Source organism: Hesperophylax consimilis, chromosome 8, assembly GCF_061612785.1.
Source record: "Hesperophylax consimilis isolate HC1 chromosome 8, BYU_Hcon_1.0, whole genome shotgun sequence".
In the NCBI taxonomy this organism is placed as follows: Eukaryota; Metazoa; Arthropoda; class Insecta; order Trichoptera; family Limnephilidae; genus Hesperophylax; species Hesperophylax consimilis.
This window is the reverse complement of record NC_142843.1, coordinates 7,554,344-7,574,054: the sequence shown is the minus strand read 5'-3', so window position 1 is coordinate 7,574,054 and position 19,711 is coordinate 7,554,344. Positions and strand designations below refer to the sequence as shown.

The following is a 19,711-nucleotide window of genomic DNA, read 5'->3' as shown; positions in this document are numbered from 1 at the left end:
TACGCCTTTTACTACCTCTATGTGCCTGCCAAGTTGCAAAATTATTACATTACTTCAGGACTCCATAGTATCAATAAGTATAGACAACCTCCAAGGGCAGGGGCATAAATAAACCACTCACTAGATTGATATCTTCGGGCTTTTTGTATGAAGCAAATTGGATCTAAAAAACCATAGATATGCCAATATATAGACAGTAAAATTCTCATTCAGAGCCTACTTATAATACTATACACCAATGAAAAACTCTAAAAGTTTATTCCATAGACTTTTTCATTGTTGGATATAGTTAGGCAATCATCAATCAATTTAAAATGGACCAATCACATTAGCTATTTAGATAATAAAATTAAAAAACTAAGTTATTTTTTCAAAACTATCAGGAATGTGCTCATTAAAAAAGACTTAATCAAAATCTACATGGCTCTCTGCCAATCACTGTTAGAATACGGTATTATCGGATGGGGCAGTGCAAATAAAAATATACTAAATCCACTAATTAAATCTCAAAAAGCCATAATGAAAATTATACTGAAAGTTCCTGTAAGAACTAGCACTGACGAAATCTTCACCAATCTTAACATCATGTCAATTAAACAACTATATTCTAAAACTATACTCATTTACATTCATAAGTACAAAACCCAAGAAATAACAACAAACATATACAATAGAAACACTAGATCTCATGGTCATAAACTTATCCAACAAATAACTACTAATACAACTTTTGGGCAAAAAAGCTTCTTATATCATAGTATTAAACTCTACAACAAAATACCACTTTCACTCAAAAACCTCAACACTTAACATTTAAATCTGAAATAAAAAGCTGGATACTTAACATAGGGAGAACTGAAATAGAAAATTTACTGAGATCAAACACGGACTAAAACAGAATCAACTGAACTATACCAAAAAACACTTCATATATATAACTATACAAAAAAACACTTCAGATATATATATATCAAAATGCCTTCAGAGGGCGAAACAGCTGTCACGCGTAATAATAATTACACAGCAGAACTTGTTTAAAAATAAACTGTTTTTATAAACCCAATAACAATATTATTGAATATATAAAAAATAAAATGGAGTTCTACAAATTAAACTTAATAACAATAAAAAACATCAACTTAATTTAAAATTATTAAAAAAAAAAAAAATTATACTGCATGATATATGTTTATAATTAAATCCATAAGTAACTTTGATGTAATATTAATATTCTTAATTAATTATACGTCATAATATGTAAATGAAATCCTCAGCACGGGAGATCCCAGTGAGGATATCCTTATATCTCTTTGTTACACAAAAAAAGATAATAAAACACTTATTATTATTATTATATGACGTCACAATATTTCGGTTCTAATTTTCAATCAGAGTTATACCCCGAGAGTGGTTTATTTATGAATACCTCCCTAGACAGGGGTCGGCAGACGTTCAAGCAAGAAGAGACAAGAAAATAGGATAACAAATGCATCTGGAGAGCCATCAAACAAACATTATTGACTGCTTTAAAGTAGTTAGTCCTGCATGAAATCTGGTTCAATGAACTCCAAATTTACTTTGGATTTAAGTGTTGTTGGAACGAAACCCATTGAGTTCGTTCCGATGCATTTGCTGCACCCGGTGGAATGCCGCGGTCTTGGGGAACGATAGAAGTTGAACAAACTTATCAGATTTACTTACCTTAGACATGGAATCTGAACCAATACAGATCAAGGTTGAGGGATGTTTGAGAGGGGGGTTCAACTTTTTTGTGAACACTGCACAAGAGTCCCAACCGTCTGCAGGCGGTGAGATTATGGCGTCCCCAATTGGCACGGAATGCCATTGGCGTGAGCCTGCTGGAAGGTTAATTTGCTCCATGCAGACCAACAAATGGTAAAAATCAATGCTTGCTATCTTTTGAAGATCAGATAATGCACTTTCTTCTTGAAAAATATTTGTCAATTAACATGTTTGGTTCCGGCGTCAATTTCAGATCCACCCACAATTTGGGTGGGAGTGAATCTAGATTTTTTCCATTAAATTTGCCATACTCAGACTGATTCAAACGCCTTTGGAATCGGATTCGTTCTGACCGGAATGACAAACTTCTACTGCGGAGAAAGGCTGACCCCTGGCCTAGGGGGGTTATAAAACTGCTTTAGTTGTTGCATCATTTATTCAATTCAGTCTATTCATTTTTAAAACATTACAAAATTGTTCATTTTAATGCATTTTTAAAATACATTTGGTCATAAAAATTCTTATATTAACATAAACAGTGGGTATATCAACTATACTAGTAATAATAGAGCTTGCCTTTTAAAGGCAGCTTCATTGATGCTAAAAATGTCAATATCTGAATTGATTCTGTTCAACAGCAAGATTGCTCTCCCCACAGGCATGACCATTGGCAAGTTAGTTCTGCAGGCTGGGAGATAGAATAGTCTATGTTGTCGGTGACGGAGATAACCATCGGTAACATAATGTGTAGCAATGCGCACATACCTCCTTACCCGTAGATAGTTCATTCAAAGTCAGAAGGATAGAGCCACGGGCGGTAGCCATACTCCCTCATGTAGAGAAATCTCAAGAATTTCTTCTGAACTCAGCATGAGAGAATACTTTACCTGGGGGCCTACTCTGTATCTTCCGGGTTAACAAACCAGTAAGTTCGGGGTTTAACCTTTCCTTGCCAGTGCTGTCAACTGAGTGAACATCGTCTCTAATTAATAAAATATACTAACACAAGAGTTCAAATTTTATGTATTCCTCCGCAAAATATTTATGTATTGCATTAAGTAATTACAGTATATAAAAATTACCAAGTGTATAGTACTGGAGGACGAGGAATTTTTGAACACCGTTAGGGTTAATACTGGATTGTGAAAGTTTCAAAAGATACAGAGTAGGCCTGCTGGTTTGGACTCCAAATTACCGACCTACTTTCAAGTCTACTACTTACTAATGAATTAAATAAAACTATAAGAACTGTATCTCTAAAATTCCTTGCAGTGCGTAGAATAAAGCCCAACATTCTCAGTGAAGTGCTAGAAGCCGTCACAATATGAGCATGAAATGTCAGCCTACTATCAAACATGATTTCATGGTCGAGACACGTTTTAAACTACGGGCGTCTATTGAATACCGGTAATACCAGGTATGACAAAATTAAACATTTAGAAACATCAAACTAAATCTGATTTATTTTATTGATTGCGAGAATGTCATATTTCTTGTTACATTCTTATGAGACGTGAGAAGGTTAAATAGCCTAATTGATCAATTCATTTTGGTCTCATGTCAGGGAGGGGGAATCAGTAAGAATTAAACACAATATTATGTTAAAAAATATTTTATTAACTATTTCCTCAAAAGGTTATCGACAAAAATGAAATATTTTATGAGTCAAGAGTATTACATTTGGAACTTGCCACAATATAAGCGAGAGTTAGCAAAGCAAGACAGAGTTTTTATTTCCTTTATCAACTGAGCGCATTATAGCCTTACTATTTTTGCCGTACATTTTAAAAATGAACAAAGGGTATATAAGAAACGTACAAAACTTAATAAGTTATATTATATATATATATATCATAAAACACTAAGTAGTTTTCCTGTTTGGCCTATCTAACAGAATTAGAATTGAGTTTTCTAAAACTTTCCCTAGTACCGGTTCAGTGGAAGATTATGAAAACATCTATATTTTCTTGCTATAAACATTATAACAATTTGATAAAGGTAAGACGGTGCTATGCAAAAGGGATAATGCCTAAAGCTTATATGTAGCACACTGCGCGTATGATGAAGTGCGGGTGGATGACACATTAATCAAAACACCAGTTGCATTTTCTTAATCAATACGGACTCTCATTAGGATCTATCTTGGAAACTGAAAGAGAAAAACTAAAAAAGTAACAATATTATATACATTCAATTTAGTAGCGAGGGCTTCCACTTAATTTTAACGAAACACATTACAAAAATACATGTTAGATAGGCTTTGACAAACATAGTTTTTCTTTCGAAATCATTTAATGCCGTGGCTGTTTTTGAAAAGAACTTAAGAACTTGTGTGGCATTCCAAATAAAGTTGTTCACTTAAAAGCACTTTAGGATGTTTGTTGAATATGTATGTTGATGAATGATGTAGTTGGTTAAGCTGTGTCGTGGATGCCCAGGCGGAAAATGTCATGCTGGAGGAAGTAAGACTCCCCTAACGGCTTCAGAACAAACACCTGGCAGTAAGGGTGTGGTGGATCCTCATCACACTGCAAATATAATTAACAAATTATAATAAACACCATAAATAAATAGTGTATATTCTGACCAGCATGAGATTAAATATAATGCATTGCAAACTATAGTCATCGAGGTCATAGCATACAGCTCTCATTGATGGGAGTATGCATTCGGGTTCGGGAACTAATTTCAACCCTCGAGTGCAATTTATACAACAACAAAAAGATAGATTATAAATGCCAGGCTTCCAGAGATGTGCTTTATTTCAAATAAATCCATTTCAAATGGAAATGCAAAATGCAAAATGGGTATTTTGCATTTTGCATTTTAAATGCTTTTCTAAAAACCATTTTGCATTTTGCATTTTAAATGCTTTTCTCAATGCATTTTCCATTTTAAATGCTTTTTTGCAACATTCTTCCTACTATCTCAACTAATCTTTTTTTTCATAAACCCCAAATATCAGTCGGTCCTCAACCTCGCTATGAGAGATAATTTACATTTGTCAAGTTGCTCCCTGGTAGGAGCCCTGGCAATTGAGTGATACCATTACAAAAAATACCGATTCAAATACTGAACATGGGGCCATGATGCTGTAATATCAAATGTTAGATAGCAGTTTCTATGTTTTTACGTTGGCAATATTAGTCCCGCGCAATTTTTTTGTGGTTTCATAATCTGTAGTCGTGGTGTTTTTGGATTTATCATCATGTAATATGTTTGTTCTACATTGATGTCCATTATTAAATGACAAAATTGTTTAAAAATTCTATAATTATTTTAATTGTTTGACCTGAGAAACCATTTTGCATTTTCAATGCATTTTGAATATAGGTATTTTGCATTTTGCATTTGAAATGCTTTTCTAAAAACCATTTTGCATTTTGCATTTTCAAATGGAAAAGTTTTGACCCATTTCCATTTTGCATTTCAAATGGTTTTGGGTACCCATTTTGCACATCTCTGCAGGCTTCACGAAAACTGGTCTGATTTTTCTAAAAACTATTATTTATCACTAACAACAAAAAGACAGAACACTATTCCCATTGTCATTCTGTCTGAGCACGGTATAGCTTGGAATGGCTATTGCAGGTCACGGTTCCACAATCCGAGCGATGGGTTCGCCATACTCCCTACGCTTAGAGCAAGTGTTTGAAATCTTGTATTGTGCTTTGACAAAGTGCTCACCATAGTAAAGCACGCATGCAATGTGCAGATTGACAATCCAAAACACTTCTACATATATCTAACATTGGTTCTTATTAACTTCACGACTACCATTAAAAGTTATTAATCTGGCAACTATTTATTTATAAACAGAAAATAACCATGCCAATTATATAACAATGTGTTTAAAACCGTTGTTACATGGAAGTAGAAAAAGAGAACTGATACCTGATGGCATTGAAAGAATTACATTGTATAAGTTCCCCCTTTGGCAACAAGATTATAGAATGATTTTTATTGACATTGAGTGGTGCTAAAGGAACAGAGTTTGAAAAACAATAACACTTTACTTGTTAATAAAATGATATGTGTAAAATAGGTATTTAATGAATTTAACACTAAATATACACAAGAAGAAAACACTACTTAGTTTTTTTAAGTTAAAAAATTATAATATCAGGAAATACTCTTATAAAAATATGTTTAAAAAAGTAGGAGGTAACACAATTTTTATGCAATTAAATTAACTATAAAAATGTTAATTTCCAAGAAGTGCAGTGACAGTAACCACAGGCCTGTGTTGTGTAGACCCCAGCACATAAGCTTCGGATCAAGCGTAATGCGCGCCACTTCAGGATGCTGCGCACAAAAGTAGTCTGCTAGAGTAAGGTAACGGCCAATCGATTATGGAAATTTTCTGGGCAGCGGCCTGAAGAGGTGCGTGGTACGCTCTTTCCCAAGTGTAATACCCTCTAGCATCCAATTGGATTTTTTATTATTTATAAAAAAAATTGGTTAGCTCATGCCTGATAGGAATGGCACGATAATTAGTCTATAATTTATATGTGTTGTAGAACAATGCCACATTATGAATACTTTTTTATTTGTAAACTTTTATGCAAGACTTTCGGGTATTTTACCATTTCGGGTATTTTAAAATTTTTTTTTAAATTTAAATATGTGCTTTCATCTTATGCAGATTTACCAATGTAATAATCAAAGTTGTCGAGTTGCATAACCCACTCAGAATTTTTTTGTTGATTTTGAGATTTTTGCAGAAAACCACGTGGAACGCCTTGAACCAGTGGCGGCTCGAAACTTCCAAAAAAGACTATTGATTTTGTAGTAGAAACAAATTTTTTGTTTCAATTTTTTTATGGATATTTTCATGATTCTTCTTCATACACAAAAAAGAATTTTTGAAAAAAAAAAATTTTTCGGCTACATCAATATCCTTGTTTTTTATTGTGCACCGCTTACCTAGTCAACATAACAATAATGTACATGCATTTATGCTAAATATTTCTATACAGTGGTTGAGTGGGCATAGCGCTTGGGTCTCACCCGAGCGTCGCGTGTTCGATTCCTCGGCTGGCTAAGTCCTCCATCACAACACAAGCAACATTTTCGGCTTTCTGTGGTGGTAGTAGGAGATTTTCAAACATTGTTGGGTTATTCGTAACCTGGGAATGTTTGTCTTTCTTTTTAAAAAAAAAAAAAAAAAAACATAATTTAAAAAAATATATATTATTAATGTTACGTTCAATGTGTTCCAAACGGTTTTTTGAATTGTCTCGAAATCAGCAGAAAATTCCGGATCTGCAACCCCACGACTCATCTGATGAGTTATCCTATTACATAATTACTATGAAATAGTACTTACTAAGGCAACAAAAAAGGCAAATAAATGTTTAATTAATGCAGAGTTAAAACATTGAATGCATGCACCATCGTTAGATAAACATATCACATTATCGGGAAAATATTTGGGATCGCTGGCCACACCCAAGTTCTTTACTGTAAACGGCTGTCAGCCTATGCAACGAAAGCGAATTTTTATTTTACATTGAAAATTAGAAAGTTAAAATTAAAAATTTCACAAATGCAGATAGTTGCCTTTTATAGTAATTAAGGTGAATCGAAAGGTTTTATTTAAAAAAAATCGTATTAAGCATGGAAAACGATCCTGAATAATTACCCATTATCGTAGTGAAACATGTTAGGGGTGAAAGATTACAGAGATAAATAAAATGAGTTTATTGAGCCAACAAAAAATGTCAGTCGAGAAAAGCAAGCAGATTAATGTGAAAACTAAACTGCTCTTACAGATCCGGAGATGTAGCATGGTCTAGCACGGGTCCGGCGTGACGTTACACTGTGTCGTGCAAGGCTAGCCTGAACATATCGTGTTGGACGTAGAAGGAGACACCTATTGGCTTCAGGACAAACGTCTGAATGTAGGCATGGGGCTGATCTTCATCTGTCTAACACCAAAACATTGTCTCACCATTTCACAATGTTAAGCAATACGATCTATTCACTTGATAAGATTTTTACTAGAATGTGCAATATACCTGCAATCGACCCAATACATTTATTAAAACTCCTCCATCGAACATTGGCTGCGAATCTATGGCGGTGATTATTCTATTTATCTTTTGAAAGCTTAATCCCTGAAATCAGAAACACAGAACGGTTAAAAAATGTTTTGTGATCAACAATATTAAAGGTCACTTACAAAAATGACAGTTACAACTTACATTTAACTTTTCCATAATTTTAATGGATCCTTGAATTTGAAGCCCTTCAAATGTCATAAACGACGTTTCAACCTGAAAATAATAAAATAATTTAGCATAAAATAGTAATTTCGTAAAATCGTCAACAAATTTGAAAGATATACATACATTGTACATGTTGACAAGAGAAGGTCTCTGTGCGGGATCGTCGAAAAGTGCATAATATTGCTGTACAAAACCTTTCCCGATTGCTTCGTAAGCAGGATTCAGGGCCATTTTAAATTATTTTTAATTACTAGATAATATTATAACAAGTTAAACTTCGTTTTAGCACCAACACAGCATGCCTCGTGCAAAACTTCAATATCCATAAAATCATAAAGTAGAAAAGTACAAAAAATCCGATCCGAGTTGCAAGATAATATTCAAAAATAGGTAAGTACCGGTATTTGGGATAAAACCTTTGTTCGAAAACTAAAAAACCAGCCAAAAAGTAATTACTTATAGAAAAGTAATCAAAAATGGTAGTGTCGTGATAACTTCCGTGTATGTTTGGAAAATCAGAAAAATTTTGTTCTTACTACTCTAAATAGGAGATTTTTTTAGCTATTTTTTAGCTTCATCTTCCTAGGAAGAAATTTACAAAAGTTGCTTATTGGGTTGATATTATTTGAATACTTAGCTTATAATAATAAATTGGTAAATATTCAGAAAATATGGAGACGTTAATACGCACTTTAAAAAAGACCGCTGTGAGTTGTACAGTTATTGACTGATTTAATTTACTGTCTATCTAACTACTAAAAATATTTTATAAATGTGCGTACTAAGCACGTCCCTATTTTCTGTTTATTACCATAAAAGAGAACAAATTAAAAACAGCAATTTTTCGGGAGAGCAATTTCAAATTTATATAATCGATAGTTATTAAGACCATAAAATCTTAATGGAATTAATTGATTTTTACTTCTAATACCAATGGCAAAAATAAATCAGTCGTGTTATAATAACCTTTTGCGTATTTCGAATGGAAATATATTTATAGATTTTTTATTCTCATACCACTTGAAAATTTTGTCCCAGAGAGAGAAAAAATTAAATCTTATTTTTTTACTTCACTCTAAATAAAGAGCATAATAAAAATTTATCTTCAAGTAAGTGACGACAATATCTTTTTGATTCGCTTATTGGCTAGAACACTCCTTTGAGGTGAAAAGCTGTAAAAAAGGAAAGAGAAATCCATGAATTTCGCAATTTTTGGCAGCAAAGTGATTTTACAAATGTGCCATAACCATCGCCATAAATTGTAGCAATACATGAGTAGGTATAATTATGTAGATGTTGAAAATGCATTTTTGCCACTAACTGATAGCTTTAAATAAATAATGGAATTCAATTTTAGAGATAAGATACTGTCAAACAATATTTACAGTTTTAAAAATATTTGTATAGTATATTATATTATAGCACGCAATGTGCGTATCCGGGATGGCTAAAATATGTATCCCTTCTAACAGTTTCCATTTCAAAAATAAATTTAACGAAACAACATATAAATAATGTTAATTACACCACAATACTTAAACATTTAGCTAACTCCGACTCGGAGCGTCACCTTCCGATATATATATATCTAGGTGGTTTTTCTTGGAGACGAGCGCACAGACGACAATGGCCCGGATAGAAAATTGAATTAAAACTGTCTGAAACTCTGCAGTGCCAATGAAACATTTAATGTGGTATATTTATGCATTTAATGTATGGGGTGACACTAGACGTTATAAAGTATCTGTTACTATTGTTTTTATCTATATACCACTATATACTGTAGACATAATATGGCTGTCTGTAAGGTCTGACACGAAAGATCAATTCTTTACTTGAGGGTTTCGATAGCTAAGCAGACATAATAAATATAAACATTAATAGTATTTTATCATTTGTAATATTTTATCCCAATCGTATAAATGGGGCCCGATCTACCCTAGATTCAAACGAAAATCGATGTTTTCAGTTCGTGGGTCTTATTATAGCTTTTTGTAAAAATAGATCTTATGGCCATCAGCTATAAGAATTATATTAGCTTAAAGTTGAAGTACGAATAATCGAGCTGGCAGGTAAAGTAGCAACTCGTCTGCCGGCGTACACGTCAATCGTTTTTGTGGATTCGTTGATTTTGACAGGGCCAGCGAAAATCGAAAATGTCTAAACTAATATTACAATTCTTATTAGTGTGTTTGCTTAAATTTGCGTATGCTAGCGCAAATGGAGAAACCCTAGTATTGCTAGATAATTTAGCAATCAAGGAAACGCATAGTATTTTCTTTAAATCTTTAGCAGGTACGTAGGCATTCCATATATCTACAGTTCGCCGGCTATGAATGGAAACGTGTTGTTTGCAATTGGAAATACATTTTATGATTACAGATCGGGGCTACCCTATCACATATAAGCTAGCAGATGATGGTAACCTGGTTCTCTCAAAGTATGGTGAATATCTGTACAAGAACTTGATCATCTTTGCACCTTCTGTTCTGGAATTTGGAGGCTCAGTAAGCAACGAAGAGATAACGAAGTTCATTGATGATGGTGGCAATGTTTTAGTAGCAGGAAGCTCTAATGCCGGTGATATTCTCAGGGAGTTGGCTTCCGAATGTGGCTTTGAGGTTGGTCCACAAAACAGTATTATAAGATTCCTGAGACGTATGTGTGGTGAATGTTATATAAAATCCGGAGAGTGAAAGCATAATTTATAAGATTGAGTTAACATTGAGCTGGACACACTCAACATGAATATATTTTTTTAAATAACTCTTTGATTCAATTTAATCACTAAAAAAAATATTTTAATATTCACCTCTTATACAAATGTGTTAATTTAAGCATATCTAAGCTAAACATTTCTTAAAGTATTTATGATCGAACTGACATCCATTTCCATTGCAGATTGATGAAGAAGGAGCATCCGTTATCGACCACTTGAACTATGACGCATCTGATGATGGCCAACACACCAAGATTGTTGCTTCATCCGCAAACCTCATCGATGCCCCCATCATTGTGGGCAAGAAGGAGGGTCTGGCCCCCCTTCTGTACAAGGGAACGGGTCTGATAGCTGACAGGGACAACCCTCTAGTGCTGCCGCTGCTTAGGGCTGACAGCTCCGCCTACAGCTACAATCCCGAGAACCCCATCAAGGAGTACCCTCACGCCGTTGGGAAGAACACTCTTCTGATGGCTGCCCTGCAGGCTCGCAACAACGCCAGGGTCATCTTCAGCGGTTCTCTCTATTTCTTCTCTGATGAGGCTTTCACTTCCCCGGTCCAGAAAGTTCAGGTATACTTTTTTGTTGTTTGTTTTTGGGGTGTTATGCCGTGTTGCGCTAACTCCTTCTTTAGCCGACGTTTCGGACAGCGTTGCAGTGTCCATCATCACATCTTCGGATCTACCGGATCTGCCCTGATGATGGACACTGCAACGCTGTCCGAAACGTCGGCTAAAGAAGGAGTTAGCGCAACACGGCATAACACCCCAAAAACAAACAACAAAAATGCTTTTGGCCGTGAGAATCTAAAAACTTAACTTCAGGTATACTTTTAATTTAAAGTTTTTAGTAATCTTTTAGAATAGCTGGAAAGATTGAATGTGAATGTTTTTTGTAATAATGCCAGTGACAGACCACACTATAAGCATGCTTTATTGAGGGTGTGTTTTGTGATCCAAATTTTTCCCAATTGGGGCTTAAATTTCCAATACAAAACTGTGTTTATGATATTCAAATGGGATGGAGATCTACGATGTCAGGCGAGTGTAAGTCAGACAAAGCAATGAGCTATTGCGCTAAATGGAGCATTTGCTTTCATTCAAATTTGTATGGCTGGCACTTCTAGTATTCTTCTTTATTCTATGGTTTCCACTATGTTTTTTCTTGTTTGATGTATTCGTACTAAGCGTACTAAGTAAGTATACTATTTCTATTTTTTTTAATGATAAACTAATGTTTACAAGACAAGGTTTTATGCATAGCATAAAGGCTAACAAATAAATTAGTTGCCTGAAATATCAATACAAATTGAAAATATCTCCCGAGTAAAAATAAATGCCGCCAACGGGAATTGAACCCGTACCTTCTGATGTCTGGTCAGGTGCTCTGAACCAAGCCTAAAAAAGCCTTTTCTACAAAAAAAATGTTGGTTGTTTACAGGTGAAAAAATATAATAAGCGGTAACTGTTGATTGAGGTACTAGTACATATTGAATTATTTGGCGGGTTGGAAATAAGCCGACATAGCTCAGTGGTTCAGAGCACCTGACCGGACATCAGATGGTACGGGCTCAATTCCCGTTGGCGGCATTTATTTTTGGCCTGAAATATCAATTTGTATTGATATTTCAAGCGACTCATTATTGCTTATAATTATTATAACGTAACTAAGTTTTTTTTTGGCGTTCTAACGAACTGAGTATAGGAAAATATAACTCTTGCTAATTTTTATTTGTGTATCTGTGTGGTTGTCAAGTATCAAAAAATTTCTTTTCCCCAAAATTTTTATTTTTTGTTATTCCCAACTGCCCAAAATCAGTGTTGGGACTATGGCATCCCCAATTGGGGTATATTGTGAGGTCAAGATGAGACAGTACCCTTAAATAAAGCCAAAACTTAAGGACGTAAGTGAAGCAGCCGTGCACAAAAATATGCGATGCGCGTCCCTGGTGTATTGGATATACCTTCTGTTGAATTTGCGCTATCAAATCTCTAAACTAAAGTGGGAATCTTGTAAATAAGTTATGAAGTTGTGGAAAAGCAATATTAGGCGTGCGGCTCGGCATAAAGGACGGACATACGATCGACTTCACCCTAGCAGGCAAAAACCTAGAAAATCGATGTCTAGAAAAATAAAATCTGGTGCTTATCGCAATTTTATAGCTGAAAAACATTTTATAAAATTTTCCAACCGTTACATATAAAATGTTTTAATCGTAAGGTACTGTTTTTATTAATCTTAAATATAAATAACTTACATCCATAGTGATTTTAGTAATACGTTCATCAGAAATAATTAAAATGTGAGCGTCGAGTATTATTAGAGTCCTATTAGAGTCTTATGACACCTTAAATGGAGCGAGGAAGAGGATGGCTGGGAAGTACCTAACTATTCAGATCTGGTTACTAGATGCAACTAAAACTTTAAGTTGGCCTCTCAGAAGCTGGGCGTACTGTACAGGGCCCGCAGATACTTTAATAGTACACAACTGCTCACCCTGTACAAATCGCAAGTGCGCCCTACTGTCGAATTTGGCAGCCATCTCTGGTCTGGAGCCCCAAAATACCTGAAAAAAACCCTTGACTCTGTGCAGAAACGGGCGGTCCGTTTGATAGATTCCCCAATCTTAACAAACGGACTGCAATCTTTAGAGCACAGGCGTCAGGTAGGTATGCTGTCCTTGTTCTATCGGTATTACAATGGAAGATGCTCTGAAGAACTAGCGTCATTGATCCCTTCGGCACCGGTGCGTAGTCGGGATACACGCCAAACGCGCGCCCAACATTTGTACACAGTTGACACTTGTCACATGAGAACGGGTCGCTTCTACGAGTCGTTCTTAAGTTCAACAGCTCGGCTGTGGAACGAACTGCCGGCCTCTGTGTTTCCTCCCTCCTACAACATGGGACTCTTCAAGACCCATGTTCACTCCTTCCTCTCCACAAAAAGACCCTCCACACAGCATCCCCAAAGATGACATAGGCCCTGAGGGAAATTATTTTCTTCAGGGCCTCCTGTGTGGAGTAAATATAAAAAAAAAAAAAAAACCATTTCAAGCAAAAATTTCGATTCTGTATAGTGGTCTTTCACCAGGGCAATACTGAGAGTATTTACCACTTTCTTAGATGACTTATGCAATCATGCTCCAACACACTTTTGATTTTCTTCTTTGTTAAACTTTTTGCTATAAATCTTTTGGAGAGAAGTGTAGACTGTATTTATAAGATGTGATCAGAGGCTTCCTTCAAATTGTGATCTCACATTATAGAGGTGCCATCACAAATGGCACCTGTAGCGGTAATGCAGAACTGCCGGTAATATTGAGAGTTAGAGGTTTATAAATACCATTGCTATTCAAGGTCAAGAGCTCAGAAGTGGTCCTTCCGCCTGTTAATTGGGACATTAGCCTACTGGCTGTCCAAGCTCCAATTATTATTATCATAATAAACGTCCATAGTGTTTTGTTTATCCCGGAGTTTCATTTGGAAGATTTTTAGATTGCCGGTAGGTACAAAAATGTTCACTTTATGAGGAGACTAAACCTCTTGAAGTTATTCCTAGGCACGTCCGATCGTGCGATGAACCTAAAAAGTGACCTTACATTGTTTGTGCGTTTTTTCTTTTCTTTTTATCTCTGTTCGATGATGAAATTGAAATACCCAACTTGTTGCTGTTTCCAGGGTGATAAGCTGTCAGCTCCACTATCAGGAAACAGCCAGCTGGCCACGGCGGTGACCCAGTGGGTGTTTGGAGAAAATGGTCAACTGAGGGTAAAGTCAGTGCGTCATAACAAGGAGAAGGAGTCCCAGCCACCATCAGCCTACACTATCATGGAGAATGTGGTAAATATACTAACCACCGTAATTCATTGTACATAGTTGAATTATTTTTTTTTATTATTTCTTTTTATTTAGGAAGCAAACAGTCGTACAGTAAAAAATTATAACAATAAACATTAATATATTCTAGACCAATTAAGTTCCATTGAGTTAAATGTTGATTTAGTATTTTTTACCGACACAACATATTAAATGGCAAAAAATAAACATAATAAAGAAATACATCAAATTAAAAACAAATAGAAAAAATACAACTTTTCGCATAGCTATACCATTCACTACGGGTGATAATAATGTAATTTTCACAACAACAAAAAAATCGAATAAAATAAAAGTATTTTAATTTATTAATTTATTAAGCTGAATTATATACAATTATATATCATCTCAATATAATGATCACTTACATTATTTTATTGTTCATGTAAACAATTTTCTTTTCGAACATGCATAATATGGTGCGTTTGAGCCAAATTTTATCTTAGCTTTCGCTCAGTTTGATTGGTGAAAGCAGCTGATGATCCTACAATACTAGACCATTCACACAGCATCCCCAAAGTTGGCGTAACCCCTGAGGGAAATTATTTTGCTCAGGGCCTCCTGTGTTTAATGTAAAAAAAAACAATAATTCTTATTTGTGCCTAGATCCACATAGAACACAACACAGAAAGACACCAAGAATAAATTTGTATTCTGTACCATTTTGAAAGAAAACAATAATTAAAAATAACAATAATTTACGATACTAAGGAACAATTGAACTTAGTTATGTAGAAATCAGCCAGTTCACAATTTTTCCATAAATAAAATATTCTTGTCATCTGATGATAAAACCAGCCTGTAAAAAAAAATTCATAGTAATCCCCTTCCAAAATATTTGTTGATCGCGAAAAACAATATTTAAAAATGTGCAAAGAGCGCCCACAGCACTCAAAACTCTTTTAATGTGGCTATTTCTCAAAACATATGTACCAGAAAACAGCCATAGTCGATTTCAGCAATATACCTAAAATTTAACTAACCAGATTTTCCTAACCAGCAGAAAACGTACACAGCACTTGTAATTACTTACATATGTTTAGTGTTTTTGGTAGCTCTTCTGCAGAATGCTTATTTCACACAGTGTGGACAGTTGATTTCACAGCTGACATTCACTAATATGTATTCTACCGAAAACAGCCAGATCTGAAAACACCAATATCTCTAAAAATCTACACTTAAATCCACTATATTATATATAACTTTTTGAGTTAAAAAACATTCTAGGTGTTGTGTAAATTTGATTATTCAATCTTTAGACAAAAGTGCTTTTATAACAGTTTGATTTTTTTTGGCTGACTGCTTTCTGCATAACTACATTCAATTGAGCTTATTTCGGGCACAGCAGATACGCCCACAACACAGGTCTCTCGGTTTATCTCTTCAGTGGTACAGGAGCCTATAATCTCTCGATCATCCTTTCTGATTTCTTAAAACCACCATTTTGTCTATTTTTTCTAGGTCTACTCCATCGAGATCGAGCAGCTAATCAACAACAACTGGAAGCCGTACGATGCCACAGATGTCCAGCTCGAGTTTGTCAGGATTGATCCCTTCGTGAGGATAACCCTTAACAGGAAGCCCAGTGGACTCTACGAGGCCAAGTTCAAGATCCCTGATGTCTACGGAGTGTACCAATTCAAGGTTGACTACAATAGGATCGGATACACGCATCTTTTCAGCACAACTCAGGTATTGCCAACCTTAAATTCTATTAGTCCAAGTCAAGTCATGTTGTTTGGAAGAGAAAGTACGAAAACAGTGTGCAATATAGTTATGAACGATGAATACTTGGAACAGGTGAATGAGTTTGTGTAATTGGGAAGTATATTTATGAGAGACGGATAGGATGATAGAAGGGAAATTCCATTAATGGAGGCAGAGCCAGCCCTGAGGTAAAAGGCGCCCAGCGCGGGTAAAATTTTGGCATCCCTTGTCAAACCAGTAGGCCTCACGGTAATCAATAATATTCGAATGGTTTGTATTTTTGTGTAGCTCTGTTTTTATGAAAAATAATCTCAAGGGCGATATGTTAGGACTGTTAGGTGTTATCAGCTCCCGGAGCGGACTGCTCCAATTGTGCCCACGCAGGGCCGGCCCTGTACAGATTGTGTAGATTTGCAAATTATGGATTAAAATTATTTGTTGGTTATTTTCTGCTGCACTCCTTAAGTTTTTAGATCCGTAATTTGATTTATTAGTCTTGATTTCTTGTTGCTATTGCAGGTTTCCGTCCGACCGTTGGAGCACACCCAGTACGAGCGCTTCATCCCCAGCGCCTACCCCTACTACGTCAGCTCCTTCTCTATGATGGCGGGAGTCTTTATCTTTGCCTTCGTGTTCCTGCACTTCAAAGACGAGCCCACAACCAAGACCAAGAGTGAATAGGCCACCAACTAACTTTAGCAATACAAATTAGAACATAATTTTGTACTGATGAATTTCCAACATTGGGTAGAAAAATAAAAATGAATAATTAATCTGTGTTTTCAGCTAACATTATTGAAGGTATGCCTCATTCAAAGCAGTGTGTAAATGTGTTACACCATAATAATCATCCGTAACATCTATATAATATTAAACTGTACGTCAAACACTACGCATGCATTAGATTTTTGCCCCTGAAAAATATAACAAATAATTTTTAACGGTGTTAAATTTGAGTTCAATAATTATTTTTATTATGGTTGACAGTTATTGTTTTTCTATTCTGTTGGATTTTCTAATTCCAAATTGTCACAATAGGATTAAAATGTGTGATACATATTGAATAAAAAGATTTAAGTGTTTATAATGCATTTTATTTTCTTTTATCTTATTTTATTATATCGCACCATACAAGGCTTACAGATGAAAGGTGTGGAGTTCTTCAATAGCCTCTTGCTTCTTGGTTTACAATTTTGATGCAATGCCTGCTTTTACTCTATGGCATCAGTGGTGGTACCCGAGTGCATGAGTTTAATAGATTCTAAGATAATTTCGAAAGTCCCCTGTCAGTCTTTTGTGCCCAAGTTAAATGGGAGAGCAAACGTAGCTGCTAAACAAACAATAATAAGCACTCAAGCTCTCTCGTCTCGACAAGATATTAGAGTAAAGCTGAGTCAATCGATCTTTTTACGCAACCCACTGGTGAAGTGATAGGGTCGAGAGTACCCGCTCTTTGATTTTGTATTTTTACACATGGAAAAAATGCCATAAAGAGAGATTGATGCGTTTGCTGCCGGGCGCCATAAGCCGTAAGTACCCAACCTTTAATCGGTTGGGTTCGGAGGTAAATATAGCCAATTTAAAATTTCAGGTATCTACCAACTCTATTTGTCTATCGGGAGAACGAGATTCGAGATGCCCGATCTACACAATTCATACATCTATGGTCGCTCGCTGGCACACTGGCACCCATCACGGAATGGGTGCTGACGATTGAATCTTTTTTGAAAAATTAATTGATTATGTTTGAACATCGACCCAGGACTAATGCAGAGCAGGCTTTACACTAGTCACACTTGAGGGTTACATAAGTTTCCTTATTTACTGAAATATCACTTTATTCAGTTCGACTGAGAATATTTACAATTTCTTTCATTTGTATTGTGACGAGTGGTGGGTACCTACACAAATATATTCTTCATTTAAGTGCTTAGGAGAATATATTAGATTTTATTTTTTATTAATATTAATCACGGCGAACAATATCAATATGATAATAGAGATGTGGAAAATAAATACATAAAAAATAGAAGGATGATAGTATATTTTAAATAATCTCAAATTCACTTTATATGTTAATCATGGCAAAGAAACCATTGGTTTCGATATACGATCTCGTATTCAAAGTATTTTATATTGATTATTAATATTTAATGGTATTATTTATTTATATAAAAAATATATATGCACATCGATACAAGAGTAATAATTTGTGTGATTATCACTTTGGTACTCACCTACTAGCTCAGTGATACTCAACCTTTTTCTTCTGCGGGCCACATTCATATGTTTGTAAAGCTACGCGGGCCTTTGAAATCCATGGGGGGGGGGGGGGTTGTTAGAGAATTTCTGTAAAACATAATAATTCCCCACAAAAAATTCTAAATGAGTGCTCCCCACAAAATATTTGAAATCCATGGGGGGGGGGGGGTTGTTACAGAACTTCGCTGAAAAATTTCGCACAGCCAAAAACATCATATGTAATTCCCCACAACAATTTTTCGAAATCCATGGGGTGGGGGGGGGGGTGGCTACGGAATTCCATTTTCGAAAATTTCCGGCCGCAAAAAATATTATATCTGATAGATATATAAAGATAAGTTCAAGAGGTTTTTGTTATGTTTAGTAGCCTAAATGGCGATACATCGCCTTCGTTGTAGTAACACTGGTAACCATTTAACTTTGGAACTGTCAAAAATTTATGTGTTGCCACGGTCAAAATTATTTGCGCGCATATTTGTCTGTCAAATCTTTGTTTTTAGAGATAGATCTAGCGTGTGCAGTTATGGTGTGCAGTAGCAACACTCTTATACCATATTGTATTATATAGATAGTATATTATACGTATACTATCCTCTTCGGGTTTCAATGTCTGTACGTCAAAGTCGCAATTAATCTCAAATTAACGTGATATAGAATGCCAGATTTTGTAAATCATGTTCCTGATATTAAATGTATTGAGGGCCGCACAAAATAGCTCGGCGGGCCGCATGCGGCCCGCGGGCCGCAGGTTGAGTATGACTGTACTAGCTGAATATTATAAAAATTAAAAGAACATACTTGTAAATAGTATTTTATAAATTGTTCACCTGATTTTTCATGCCTTACTTACTTTTCCATATTAATTTTAATATCAGCTCATCGTAATGCAATCTTATAAAAATAAATTACATTTTTATTTATCCTATTATACCTTCATATCCAATACGAGAAGTGATGATTTTATTATTTTTTCATGTGTATAGGTAACTTGTTAGAAGAAAGAACATATTTGCGCAATATTGTGTACTGAACACAATCATTTGATGAGAATATCTTTTCGTAAAGTGTCTTTTATTCACCAGCTTCCCAATTCCAGCTATTTTAGCCAAGACCGGCACACGGTCATAGACAACTAGAAGTCTATGTTTTTTTCTTGCGCTTCAACAATAATT

At 35.2% G+C, this 19,711-nt stretch overlaps 2 protein-coding genes across 3 annotated transcripts; one reads left to right on the top strand and one right to left on the bottom strand.

The window, feature by feature from the left end:
- Positions 1 to 3,349: 3,349 nt before the first annotated feature.
- On the bottom strand, positions 3,350 to 8,328 carry Ntf-2 (nuclear transport factor-2). Of its 2 annotated transcripts, XM_089634837.1 has the most exons (5): positions 8,097 to 8,328; positions 7,950 to 8,021; positions 7,764 to 7,862; positions 7,516 to 7,673; positions 3,350 to 4,271 (listed from the first exon to the last, which is right to left on the bottom strand). In XM_089634837.1, the coding sequence occupies exons 1-4, from the start codon at positions 8,202 to 8,204 to the stop codon at positions 7,560 to 7,562; spliced, it is 393 nt and encodes a 130-aa protein (XP_089490963.1). In that variant the 5' UTR covers positions 8,205 to 8,328; the 3' UTR covers positions 3,350 to 4,271; positions 7,516 to 7,559. The 2 variants fall into 2 exon arrangements, with proteins under 2 accessions (XP_089490963.1, XP_089490962.1); XM_089634836.1 differs by lacking the exon at positions 7,516 to 7,673.
- Positions 8,329 to 10,069: 1,741 nt separating this feature from the next.
- Ost48 (dolichyl-diphosphooligosaccharide--protein glycosyltransferase non-catalytic subunit Ost48) lies at positions 10,070 to 17,353 on the top strand. The gene is made up of 6 exons (XM_089634835.1): positions 10,070 to 10,268; positions 10,356 to 10,594; positions 10,875 to 11,264; positions 14,373 to 14,534; positions 16,032 to 16,262; positions 16,797 to 17,353. The coding sequence occupies exons 1-6, from the start codon at positions 10,130 to 10,132 to the stop codon at positions 16,956 to 16,958; spliced, it is 1,323 nt and encodes a 440-aa protein (XP_089490961.1). The 5' UTR covers positions 10,070 to 10,129; the 3' UTR covers positions 16,959 to 17,353.
- Positions 17,354 to 19,711: the final 2,358 nt, after the last annotated feature.